The sequence below is a fragment of the Aptenodytes patagonicus genome, chromosome 27 (assembly GCF_965638725.1).
Source record: "Aptenodytes patagonicus chromosome 27, bAptPat1.pri.cur, whole genome shotgun sequence".
Taxonomy (NCBI): domain Eukaryota; kingdom Metazoa; phylum Chordata; class Aves; order Sphenisciformes; family Spheniscidae; genus Aptenodytes; species Aptenodytes patagonicus.
In genome coordinates, this window is record NC_134975.1 from 2,445,168 (window position 1) to 2,457,160 (window position 11,993).

Below are 11,993 nucleotides of genomic sequence, written 5' to 3' on the forward strand. Positions count from 1 at the left end.
CCGCTGCCGGCCCCTCCCGGGGGGCGGTGCCGGTGCCGGGGCGGGGGGCGGCGCCGGGCGGCGGCGGGTCCCGGGAGCGGGGGAGCCCCGGTGCCGGCGGCGCCCGCGGGGATGGCGGCAGCGCGGAGCCGCCGCTGAGATGCCGCCGATGCGGGGCCTCCTGGCGCCGCAAAACGCCTTCCTGGACACCATCGCCCGCCGCTTCGACGGGACGCGTGAGTGCACCGGCACCGGCACCGGCACCGGCACCCGCGGCGCTGCCGCCCCTCCCGGCCCGGCCCCGGCCCCGACGGGGCGGCGGCGCTGGGAACGGGCTGGGACGGGACGGGCGGTGCTCGGCGCTGCGCCCCCCGCCCCCCGGGGCGGAGGGACCGGGACCGGGACCGGGACCGGGACCGGGCTGGGGCGGGCGGTGCTCGGCGCTGCGCACGGGCATCCCCTCGGTGAGCGCCCGGTCGGATCGGGGGGTGCTCGGCCGGGGGGTCGGAGGGGGGCACGCTCGGGCCCCGGCGCTGTCCCGGCTCCCGCCGCCCCCTCTCGCCCGCCGGGGAAGGAGCCGGCCCCGCCGCCCCCTCCCGGGGCTATAAATACCCGTCCCGCCCCCCTCCCCCGCCGTGCCGGTGAGTAACGGCGATGCGCTCCGCGGCACCGGGGCTGCACCGGGCCGGGACCGGCAGCCGCGGGGGGGCTGGAGCCCCCCGGGATCACCCCGATCCTTGGGAAAGGTGTATGTGTGTCCCCCGTCCCCCCCCCCCGGCCCGGTGCTGGCCTCTCCCGAAGAGAGCGGGTGGGAGGCAGTCCCCCACGCCGTTCCTATGCAAATGTATGCAAATGAGGCAGAGTGGGCTCCACCGGTGCCAACGGGGCGGTTCAGCCCAAGCGCTGCTGCGCGGCGGGTAAAAATAACCCAGCGGGCCCAGATGGCTGCGGGCACCCCCGCACCCCTGCCCCCCAGCACCCCCGGACCCCCTCCGTGGCACAGCCGGGGGGACCCCACGGGTGACCCAGGCACCCCAGCCCCTTCCCCCCAGCCCCATGGGCTCCCCCAAACCCAATGGGCTCCCCCAAACCCAATGGGCTCCCCCAGCCCCTTCCCTCCAACCCTCGTGGGATCCCCCAGCCCCATGAGATCCCCCAAACCCACGGGCTCCCCCAGTCCCTTTTCCCCAGCCCCCACGGGCTCCCCCCTGCCCCACGGGCTCCCCGCACCCCCTTTCCCCCCCTCCCCGGCCCCCCCGGCCCAGCCACCTCTCCCTTGCAGACAGTAACTTCGTGCTGGGCAATGCCCAGGTGCCCAGCGCCTTCCCCGTCGTCTACTGCTCCGACGGCTTCTGCGACCTGACGGGCTTCTCGCGGGCGGAGGTGATGCAGCGCTGCTGCGCCTGCTCCTTCCTCTACGGCCCCGACACCAGCGAGCTGCTGCGGCAGCAGCTCCGCCGCGCGCTGGACGAGCACCAGGCCTTCAAGGGCGAGCTCATCCTCTACCGCAAGAGCGGTGGGTGGCAGCGAGGGGCGGCCGGGTCCCTTCCGCAGTCCCTCCGGGGGGGTGATGCCCCGTCAGCCCGGGTGTTGCCCCCCCTGGCAGGTGTCCCCTTCTGGTGCCTGCTGGACGTGGTGCCCATCAAGAACGAGAAGGACGAGGTGGCCCTGTTCCTCGTGTCCCACAAGGACATCACCAGCACCAAGAGCCGCTCAGGTGCCGACAGCACAAAGGACACGGGTGAGGGGACAGCAAGGAGCGATGGGACCCGCTGGAGCCCCCCCCATGGCCACTGTCACCGACGTCCCCCCCTCCTCTGTCCGGGCAGGCAGGCGTCGGCGGTTCAGCCGTGCCGGAGGGAAGGGCTTCAATGCCAGCCGGCGCCGGAGCCGGGCGGTGCTGTACCACCTCTCAGGACACCTGCAGAAGCAGAGAAAGAGCAAGCACAAGCTCAGAAAGGTGGAGCTGGGACACGGGTTGGGGCTGGGGACACATGTTGGGGCTGGGGACATGTGTCAGGGCTGGGGACACGTGTCAGGGCTGGGGACAGGGCATCCTGGCTGGGAATAGAGTGTCCAGGCTGGGAAGAGGCTGATGCAGTGGACGTCGTGACACGAGGGCTGGGGACAAGGTGCTGAGGCTGAGGGCAGGCTTTCCAGGGTGTCGGGGGACAGAGACAAGGTGTCTGGGCTGGGGACAAAGTGTCAGGGCTGGGGACAATGTGGCTGGACCGGGAAGGGGGTGGAGATGGGTTTGGGATGTCCAGGCTGGGGACAGGGTGACCAGGCTGGGGGACACACCTAGGCTGGAGATAGGGGTAGGAAAGGGCTGGGGACAAGGTGTTGAGGTTGGGGACAGTATCCTCATGCTAGTGACAGTGAGTCTGGGCTGGGGACAGGGTGTCAGGGCAGGGGACAAGGTGTCGAGGCGGGGGACAAGGTGTCGAGGCAGGGGACGGGGCATCAAGGCTGACCCCTGTCTCCATCAGGGCGTCTTTGGGGACAAGCCCTCGCTGCCTGAGTACAAGGTGGCCGCCATCCGCAAGCCCCCCCTCATCCTGCTGCACTACGGGGCCTTCAAGGCGGGCTGGGACGGGCTCATCCTGCTCGCCACCCTCTACGTGGCCGTCACCGTCCCCTACAGCGTCTGCGTGGGCACCGGCACCGAGGAGGGGCTGCCGGCCGCCCGCGGCCCCCCCAGCGCCTGCGACCTGTGCGTGGAAATCCTCTTCATGCTGGGTAAAGCCCCTCTACACACACCCCCACCCCCCCCCCCCCACCCCATGCCGGCTCGGGGCTGGCAGAGGCCGGGGGGACTCGGTGCACTGATGGCTGCCCCCCCCCCCCCCCAGACATCATCCTCAACTTCCGCACCACCTTCGTCAGCAAGTCGGGGCAGGTGGTGCTGGAGCCCCGCGCCGTTGCCCGCCACTACCTGGCCGGCTGGTTCCCGCTCGACCTTGTGGCCGCGCTGCCCTTCGACCTGCTCGCTGCTTGCCAGGTCAACGTGGTGAGCGTTGGGACATGGGGACATCCCACCCACCCCCACCCCCCCCGGCTGCAGGGACCCTCCCAAGTTGTGGGGATCCCACTGGGGTTTTGGGGATGCTGATGGACCATGGGAACCTCATTGGAGACCTTGACGGGCCACTGGAGACCCTGAAGGGCTGCAGGGATCCCAAAAGGCTGCAGGGACCCTAATGGGGCTGCAGAGCCTCTCCCCACCCACCCCACCCACCCCACCCCCCCCCCCCATGTGGCTGTGGTGACACTGAAGGGGCATTGGGGACCCCGATGGGGCTGTGAGGGACCCTGGTGGGATTATGGACACCCTGGAGGGCTGCAGGACACCCCCACCCCCCCACTAATGCTGCGGGGACCCTGATGGGCTCTGAGGGACCCCAGAGGGGCTTGCGGCTGGACGGGGCCAACTGGTGCCCCGTTCCCCTCTGGGTACCCCGTCCCCTCCTGCACTGCCCCTCTCCCCGCAGTACGTGGGAGCCCACCTGCTGAAGACGGTGCGGCTGCTGCGGCTGCTGCGGCTGCTGCCCAACCTGGACCGGTACTCGCAGTACAGCGCCGTGGTGCTGGTGCTGCTCATGGTGGTCTTCGGCCTCCTGGCCCACTGGGTCGCCTGCGGCTGGTTCTTCCTGGGGCAGCGCGAGGTGGAGGGCAGCCCCGCCGCCCTGCCCGAGATCGGTACGGCCACCCCGCCGCCACTGGTGTGTCCGTCTGTCCGTGTCCTGTCCCCCCCCCCCCCCCCGCCCCGGCCAGAGGCTGCAGGGGTTCCTGTCCCTTGTCCCCACATGCCTGTCCCTGCTGTTATGTGCCCCCCCCCCCCAATCCCCCCGTCCCCGTCCCCTGCACACCGGAGCTGGTGCCTGCTTGTGCACCCCCATGTCCTCTGCACACCCCGAAGCTGAGGTTTGCTCGAGCACCCCGTGGCCCCACAGATCAGGACCTGTCCCTGCACCGAGCACACCACATTCCCCCCCCCCCCCCCCAAGACCTGCCCACACAACCTGTGCGCCCCACAGCCCCGGGGGGGGGAAGGGCTGCCTGGGTGTCTCCCCCCGTGTCCCCAGAGCCTGTCCAGTTTCTGCCTGTGCCCCCTGAGCCCCATGTGCCTCACGCGGGGGCTGTCCCTGTCGTCCCCCCCCCGTCCCCCGTCCCCCGTCCCCCCCGTTCCCAAGCTGGGCAGCCCCCATGGCCCTGCTCACCCCCCCCCCCCCCCCGTGTCCCCCTCCCCGTTCCCCCCCCCCCCCCATCCCAGGCTGGCTGCAGGAGCTGGCGCGGCGGCTGGAGACCCCCTACTACCTGGCGAGGAGGAACTGCAGCGCTGGGGGGGCCGGGAACGGCACGGGGCCGGGGGTCAACTGCAGCGGAAGCGGGGGGCTGCTGGGGGGCCCCTCGCTGCGCAGCGCCTACATCACCTCCCTCTACTTCGCCCTGAGCAGCCTGACCAGCGTGGGCTTCGGCAACGTCTCCGCCAACACCGACACCGAGAAGATCTTCTCCATCTGCACCATGCTGGTCGGGGGTGAGGGGCCAGGGTGGGAGGGAGGGGTGCAGCGGGGGGGGGAGGGGGGGCCAGGCGGCCGGGTGATGGGTGTGTGTCCCCCTCCGTCCCCAGCGCTGATGCACGCGGTGGTCTTCGGCAACGTGACGGCCATCATCCAGCGGCTGTACGCCCGCCGGTTCCTGTACCACAGCCGCACCCGCGACCTGCACGACTACATCCGCATCCACCGCATCCCCCGGCCCCTCAAGCGCCGCATCCTCGAGTATTTCCAGAGCACCTGGGTGGCCAACAACGGCATTGACACGGCCGAGGTCAGCCCCCCCGCCGCGGGCACCACAGACACACACCCCCCCCCCCCCCGGACACCCCGGCCCCAGCAAGCAGCGGTGGCGCATGGATGGAGGGGAACTGGGGTGTCCCGGCCCCATAACGGGGATGGAGGGGAACTGGGGTGCCCCGGCCCCCCAGCAGGGATGGAAAGGGGCTTGGGGTGCTGCAGCCCCATAGCAGGGATGGACTGGGGGTGGGGGGGGGGGCTTGGATGTACAGTCTGTGGTGGGGGGTGGATGGGAACTGGGGTGCACCAGACCCATGGCAGGGATGGAGGGGGCCTGGGGGCTCCCCAGCCCCATGGCAGGGATGGACCGGGGGGGGGGGGGGGCGACAACTTTGGGGCGCTCAGTCCGTGATGGGGATGGAGGGGGCCCCCCAGCAGGGATGGGGTGGGGGTAGGGGGGGGTGCTCTGGGTGCACGGTCTGTGGTGGGGCTGGATGGGGACCTCAGGATGTCCCAGGGGGGCTCGGGGGGCTCAGCCTGCCTTGGGGGGGGGAAAAGGGGGGGGGGGGCGGCCGTGGGGCGCAGCGGGCGCCCCCCGCCCCGCTGAGCGCCGGGCGCGCAGCTCCTGCAGAGCCTGCCCGAGGAGCTGCGGGCCGACATCGCCCTGCACCTGCACAAGGAGCTGCTGCAGCTGCCCCTCTTCGCGGGGGCCAGCCGGGGCTGCCTGCGCGCCCTCTCCCTGGGGGTGCGCCCCGCCTTCTGCACCCCCGGCGAGCTCCTCATCCGCCGGGGCGACGCGCTCCAGGCGCTCTACTTCCTCCGCTCCGGCTCCATGGAGGTGCTGCGGGACGGCATCGTCCTCGCCATCCTCGGTGCGGGGCGTGGGAGCGGGCTGAGGCCGGCGCCGGCGTGACACCGATGGCCGGCCTGACACCCCCCCCCCCATGTGTGTGTGTGTCCCCCTGTGTGTGTGTGTGTGTGTGTGTCCCAGGAAAGGGGGACCTGATCGGCTGCGACCTGGGGGGGTCCCCGCGCGCCCGGCGGGCCCGGGCGGACGTGCGGGGGCTGACGTACTGCGCCCTGCAGAGCCTGGGGCTGCCGGCGCTGGCCGAGGGCCTGGCCCTCGACCCCGACTTCGCCCGCGCCTTCCGCCAGCAGCTCCCCCGCGAGCTCAGCTACGACCTGGGGGGCGCGCCCCCCGAGGTGAGGTGACGTCACCGGGGGACGGGGAGTGACGTCGCGGGGCTGGGGAGTGACGTCGCGGAGCCAGGGGCGGCGGGGGGCTGACGCTACCCCCAGGCAGCGATGGCGGGGAGAGGGGAGGCGACATCGGGGGCTCAGCAGGTGCAAGGCCCTGAGGCAGCTCTGTCCTGAAGGATGACATCACTGCCCTCATGCTATGACATAACTCCTGGCTAAGGGGGACATGACAAATTTGAGGCACGACCCACGGGGGCAAAGCCGACGTGGCCCAGGGGCGGGGGGGGGGGTGGCGATGTGGGGCCGAGGGGGGATGGTGCAGGGCTGGAGGGTGACATCACGGGGCAACGGGTGACATCACGGCACCTGGGTGATGTCACGGGGGGGAAGGGGCGAGGCAGGGGGTGCAGGAGCAGGGCCCCCCCCTCTATGCCCCCGGCTGCAGGTGGAGTCGCGCTCGCCCAGCGGGGAGCCCACGCCGGCGGAGGGGACCGAGCCGCAGCCCCCCAGCCCCGGCCCGGCCCCCCCCAGCCCCCGGCCGTCCCCTGCGGCGGGGACCCAGCCCCGGCCCCCCCGCGGCGGAGGCCCCCGCGCCCACCCCGAGCCTGGGTGCCCCACGGCCCTGCAGCTGCACCCTTGGAGCGGCCCCCCGGACCTGAGTCCCAGGTGAGGGACTGCGGGGGGGGGGGGCAGGGAGGCCTAGACCCCTGGGTCTGCGCCCCACCGACCCCCCCCCCCCCCCCCCCGCTGTCCCACAGGGTGGTCGACGGCACCGAGGGGGAGGGCTGCGCCGCCGACAAGCCCCTCTTCAACTTCCACCTCGGCCCCTCCCTGGGGCCAGGTAATGGGGGGGGGGGGGGGGGGGGGGTGATGTCTGGGTTTGGGGGGGGGGGGTGATGTCTGGGTTTGGGGGGGGGGGGGGGCTGGACCCCTGGGTGCCCCGAGGAGACACTCACCTCTCCCCCCAGCTGGGGACGGGGGGCTGCTAGCCATCCCCCCCGGCCCCCCGGAGCCGAGCAGCGCCGACACCATCGAGAAGCTGCGGCAGGCGGTAAGGGGGGGGCGGGGGGGGGGGGGCTGCAGGGGTTTCAGGGTGCGCTGACCCCCATCACCCGCAGGTGGCCGAGCTGTCGGGGCAGGTGCTGCAGCTGCGGGAGGGGCTGCGGGGGCTGCGGGAGGCCGTGCAGCTCCTGCTGCTGCCGCCGCCGCCGCCCCCCCCGCGCTCTGACGCCCCGACGCCAGCCGCAGCCCTCCGGCCGCTCCGTGTGGAGACGGGGGGACCGGGGCTCTGCCTGCACCAGCCACCCCCCGACTGTGCCCGCAGCCAGCCCTGGGGCTGGGGCCCCCCCGCCGCCGCCCGCAGCTCGCCCTGGCCGCGGCCCGACCCCTTCTGGGGCTCCCCAGGGGGGCAGGAGGGGCAGCCGGGGGGGAGCCCCCCCACGTGGCCGCCCATCCCTGCCTCCTCGGGGGGCCACGGCATCCCCGTGCCGGAGCCGGAACCCCCCGCGCCCTGGGACGCGCCCAGCCTGGAGCTGGCGCTGATGGGGGGGTCCCAAGGCCAGGGCCCCCCCCGGCCCCAAGAGGAGGGGACGGGCATGTAATGGGAACCCCGGGGGGACGGGACCATACCCAGCCGCCGGCCCCCCCCCGTGCCGGGGGGGGGAGCCTCCTCTCCCCTTTTTCAATAAAGGAACGATTTTAAGAACACGCCACAGGAGTGGGGGGTCCTGTGTCCCCCCCCCCAGGGCGTCCGCAGCCCCCCAAAGACCCCCACACCGGGGTGGGGAAAAATACTTTATTGGAAGGTGAGAATCTCCAGCCCCGGGGCTGGGGGCAGGAGGGGCCCCAGGGCCCCCCCCCCCCGGGGAGGCCGGGGGTCCCCAGTGCCAAACTGGGAGCTGCAGGGACCCCCACTCCCCGATATGGGGCCAGTGGGGGGGACACACACACACACACGCGTGGCCGAGCAGCCCCCACCCCTCATCACTGCTGGGCCAGCTTGGCTGCCTCCGCCTTGATGAGGGCGATCAGGTCCTGGTTGATGAGGAAGACGAAGCGGAGGCTGGCGATCTGGGGGGGGGGGGGAGGGCCAGAGGGTGAGAGCAGGGTGGGGAGCCCCCCCCTTCCCGCCCCCCGCCGCGTCGGGGCTCACCTCCACCACCGAGTTGTTGTTCAGCTTCCACTTGTTGCCGCCGAGGACGGGGCGCCCGTCGATGTAGATGGGGCGCCGGCCCTCGTTAGCGATGAAGAAATCCCCGTTATTCTTCAACTTGATGACGCCTGGAGGAGGGGGGGGGGGGGATGCGGGGTGAGAGGAGGGGGGAGCGCAGGGCCCCCCCTGCCCCAGCCGCAGTCCCCGTCCCTACCCTGCTTGCGGGAGATCTTCCAGGCCGGTCCCTCCAGCGCCAGGTCCACGTCGATCTGGTTGTCCTTCGTGGCTCTGCCCAGGGTGATCTGAGGGGGGATAGGGGGGGAGAAGAGCGTCAGGGGGCTGCGGGGAGGCTGGGGGGGGGGGGCTGCGGGGGCACAACACCTGCACCCACCTCCCGGGAGCGCATGAGGTACCGCACCATGCGGCCCCGCAGCACGGCCAGCGTCTGGCTGTCGAAGTCCGGGGAGCTCATGCCTGCGGGAAGGAGGGGTGAGAGGGGCGGAGGGGAGGCGGGGGGGGGGGGACACACACGGAGGGACGGAAGGAAGGACGGACGGGCCCCCCGGCTCCCAGCTCTCACCCGTGATGCTGTCGACCAGGACCTGCCACTTGTGCAGCTCCTGCTCCAGCTGCCGGATCTCCCGCTTCTGGCGCCGGTCGGCCACGGTCAGCTCTGGGGAGAAGGGGAGAAGGGAGCTGGGGAGGGTGGGGGCGCCGGCCCCCTGTCCTGGGGGCTGAGGGGGGGGGGTGGTCCCGGGCCTCTCCCCGCCAATTCGGCCTGCCCAGATGGGAGCGGGCCGGACTCACCGTGCTCCAGCACCTCGTCCCGCACGTCCCTGCGGAGGAGAAGAGGCAGGATGAGACGGTGCCACCCCGCGCCCCCCCCCCAGCACGGCCCCTGTCCCTGTCCCCACCCCAGCCCTCCAAAAAAAACCCCCAAAACAACCTCACTTCAGCTTGCTGTCGTCAAGCATGTCCTCGGCGTCCGAGAAGTTCAGCACTTGGTCCCCCTTGGGCAGCGGCTGCACTGGAAGGAGCAGGAGGGGAGGGAGTGAGGGGCTGGGGGGGGGGGACGGGGGGGCGCAGGGGGGACGGGGGGTGCCCTCCGGGCCTCACCCGTCTGGTCGTCCAGCAGGTAGTACTGCTTCATGAGCTGCCAGTGGAGCTGCAGGGCCTTGGCCGTCCGGGAGGGGTAGAAGACATCGGGGTGCTTGTGGAGCAGCTCCTGGAAGGTGTCGAGCGTGGGCTGGCTCGTCTGCGGAGGGGAGAAGGGACACGTGGCACCAAGGACCCCCGAGGAGAGCCCAAAACCCCAGACTGGAGCCCCCGCCCCGCAGCCCGCTCCGCTCCCGGCTGGCTCTTACCGATCCCACCTTGTTCAGCAGCTGCTCCTCGGCTTTGCTGAAGAGCACTTTGCTCTGGATGGCGGCGATGGCCTCGGGGTGCAGCTGCCGCATGGCCTGGCAGGCCAGCCTGGGGAGGGGGGGGGGGGGGACACACGACACACGGCGTGAGAGCCCCCGCCGGCCGCCCCCGGGACGGCTCTGCCCCTCCGGGCCTGCCCCGCACTCACTTGGAGATGATGGGGTCGTAGAGGAGGGCGTACCACCGCTCCTGGATCTCCCGCAGGTTGAAGCGGCAGCTGAACTTCACGCCCAAGTGCACGGAGGTCAAGTCGTTGGTCTGGAAAAGCCCCCGGGTGAGGGGACGGTCCCCGAGGGGCCAGCCCCAAAACACAGCGGTGGCTGACACCCCCCTGCGAGGGTCCCCGGGGGACGGGCAGCCCCCCGGGGCCGTTACCTGCAGCACGGCGTTGATGAGCAGGAGATCGTCAGCGGGTTTCCAGCGGCCCAGGTCCTTCGTCACCTGCAGGGCTGTTTGCTCTTCTTTCATCCGCTTGGCGAGGCCGGGGTCGGGACCGGGCTGGGCGCGATGGGGGTGGACACAGACTTGGAGACCTGGGCGGGCAGAGGTGGGGGTTCGGGCTCTCTCCGAGCTCCCAGACCCCCGGCCGGCCCTGGAGGTCCCCGCCAGCCCCTCACCTTCTTCTTCTCGCTAGAGGAGGGCTCGCTGCCCGAGCAGCGCCGGGCTCGACCCCGCCGGCACCCTTGGCCCGGCTGGAGGATTTGGCGAGGCTGCTCTCTACCAGCTCATCGTCAAACTTTTTCCGCTTGATGAACCTGGAAGAAACGAGGCGGCTCCGAGTCCCGGTGCCCCGGGGCCGCCCTCTCCCGCAGGCGGGCAGGGCTCAGCCCCGCGCCCCCCTCTCCCGCCCCGGCGTACCGCGAGGAGCTGCGGCGTTTGGGGATGGCGCCCGAGGCCTGGGCCGAACCCCGTTTCTGCCCGCCAGCGACTCCTCGTCCTCGGAGCGGCTCGTCGCGCCCGACGCCATCAGTCCGGAGAACAGCACGTCTGCGGGGGACAGAGGAGGTGGGGGTTGCCCAGCTGCCCCCCCCCCGAGAGCTCACCCGCGGGGCAGCTGGGACCTCCGGGCCCCCCCATCGTGCCCTGGGGGTGCAGCTTTCGGGGGGGGCTCGGGGGGGGACTCCAACCTTGGGGGGGGGGGGACGGACCCCGGGAAGGCAAGGGACTGGCGGGGACGAGCAGGACACGGGGGGAATGAAAGGGGTGTGAAGATGGGGGCGTGGGGGGGGGTCACGGGGGGACGCGGGAGATGGGAGGGACACGGGGAAAGGCAGGGAGCGCAGCGGGGGGCGCACAAGGGGACACGGAGGGACATCGGGGCACCGGGGGTTACGTGAGGGGGCCGGGGAGGGGATGGGGAACACGGCGGGGGGGGGGGGGGGGGGGGGGGGCAGGCCCCTGCCGGGGTCCCCCGGACAAACCCCCCCGGCCGGAGAGGGCCCAGGCCCGCCCCCCCACCGCGGCCGCCGCCTCCCAGGGCAGCCGGTGCCGTGCCGGCCCCGTCCGCCGCGGCCTCACCATCCCCGGGCGCGGAGGCTCCGGCCGCTCCGCGACGGCGTCCGCCCGGGCGCCTCCATGGACGGCGCCGCTTTCCGGGTGTCCGCCGGAAGATGATTTGTCGTCAGCATCAGGCGCGCTGAAGGCGCGGAGGGCGCCGCCATCTTAAAGGCTCCGCGCGGCCTCTGAGGCGCGGCGCCATCTTGTCTCAGGGCGCAGCCATCTTGACTAAGGGCAGGGCGGCACCCCCTCCTTTCTGGGCCGCCGCTGCCGGTGGGTCGGGGCGGCCGGGCCCGACCCGCGAGGCGGGGACGGGGACGCGCCCCGTTGTCCCGGCAGACAGGGCTCGTCCCGGCCCCGGCAGCGCAGGCACCCGCCGCCCGTCGAACGGCCACACCCATCATGGCGGCACCCCCGCCACACCCATCATGGCGGCACCACGCGCGCGCACCCCTGTCCCGCGCCACACCCATCATGGCGGCACCCCCGCACACACCCCCCTGTCCCCGCGCCCACACCCATCATGGCGGCATCCTCGCACACGCCCCGCCACACCCATCATGGCGGCACCCACACACACGCCCCCCTCCCCCCGCCACACCCATCATGGCGGCACCCCCCCGCACATGCTCCCCCCGCCACACCCATCATGGCGGCACCCCCCCCGCACATGCCCCCCCCCGCCACACCCATCATGGCGGCACCCCCACACACGCCCCCCTCTCCCCCCGCCACTCCCATCATGGCGGCACCCCCCCGCACATTGCCCCCCCCGCCACACCCATCATGGCGGCACCCCCGCGCACACACCCCTGTCCCCCGCCACACCCATCATGGCGGCACCCCCCCGCACATCCCCCCCCGCCACACCCATCATGGCGGCACCCCCCCGCACATGCCCCCCCCGCCACACCCATCATGGCGGCACCCCCACACACGCC

General features: G+C 72.7%; 2 protein-coding genes across 2 annotated transcripts; one reads left to right on the top strand and one right to left on the bottom strand.

The window, feature by feature from the left end:
• The first annotated feature begins 94 nt into the window (after window positions 1-94).
• Window positions 95-7,620, top strand: LOC143171350 (voltage-gated inwardly rectifying potassium channel KCNH3-like). The gene is made up of 15 exons (XM_076360276.1): window positions 95-215; window positions 1,262-1,495; window positions 1,586-1,720; window positions 1,809-1,939; window positions 2,469-2,718; window positions 2,832-2,989; window positions 3,471-3,678; window positions 4,253-4,519; window positions 4,613-4,812; window positions 5,401-5,650; window positions 5,770-5,981; window positions 6,424-6,644; window positions 6,737-6,819; window positions 6,947-7,029; window positions 7,097-7,620. The coding sequence occupies exons 1-15, from the start codon at window positions 140-142 to the stop codon at window positions 7,577-7,579; spliced, it is 2,991 nt and encodes a 996-aa protein (XP_076216391.1). The 5' UTR covers window positions 95-139; the 3' UTR covers window positions 7,580-7,620.
• A 308-nt stretch (window positions 7,621-7,928) lies between these two features.
• LOC143171511 (microspherule protein 1-like) lies at window positions 7,929-11,231 on the bottom strand. Its single transcript, XM_076360550.1, is given in 18 exon segments — window positions 7,929-8,048; window positions 8,131-8,258; window positions 8,345-8,432; window positions 8,522-8,604; window positions 8,711-8,803; window positions 8,938-8,966; window positions 9,082-9,157; window positions 9,247-9,385; window positions 9,495-9,603; window positions 9,704-9,813; window positions 9,931-10,043; window positions 10,046-10,088; window positions 10,173-10,213; window positions 10,216-10,310; window positions 10,414-10,477; window positions 10,480-10,542; window positions 11,074-11,149; window positions 11,151-11,231. Coding segments are annotated over 18 exon segments (1,503 nt in total). The 5' UTR covers window positions 11,217-11,231; the 3' UTR covers window positions 7,929-7,961.
• Window positions 11,232-11,993: the final 762 nt, after the last annotated feature.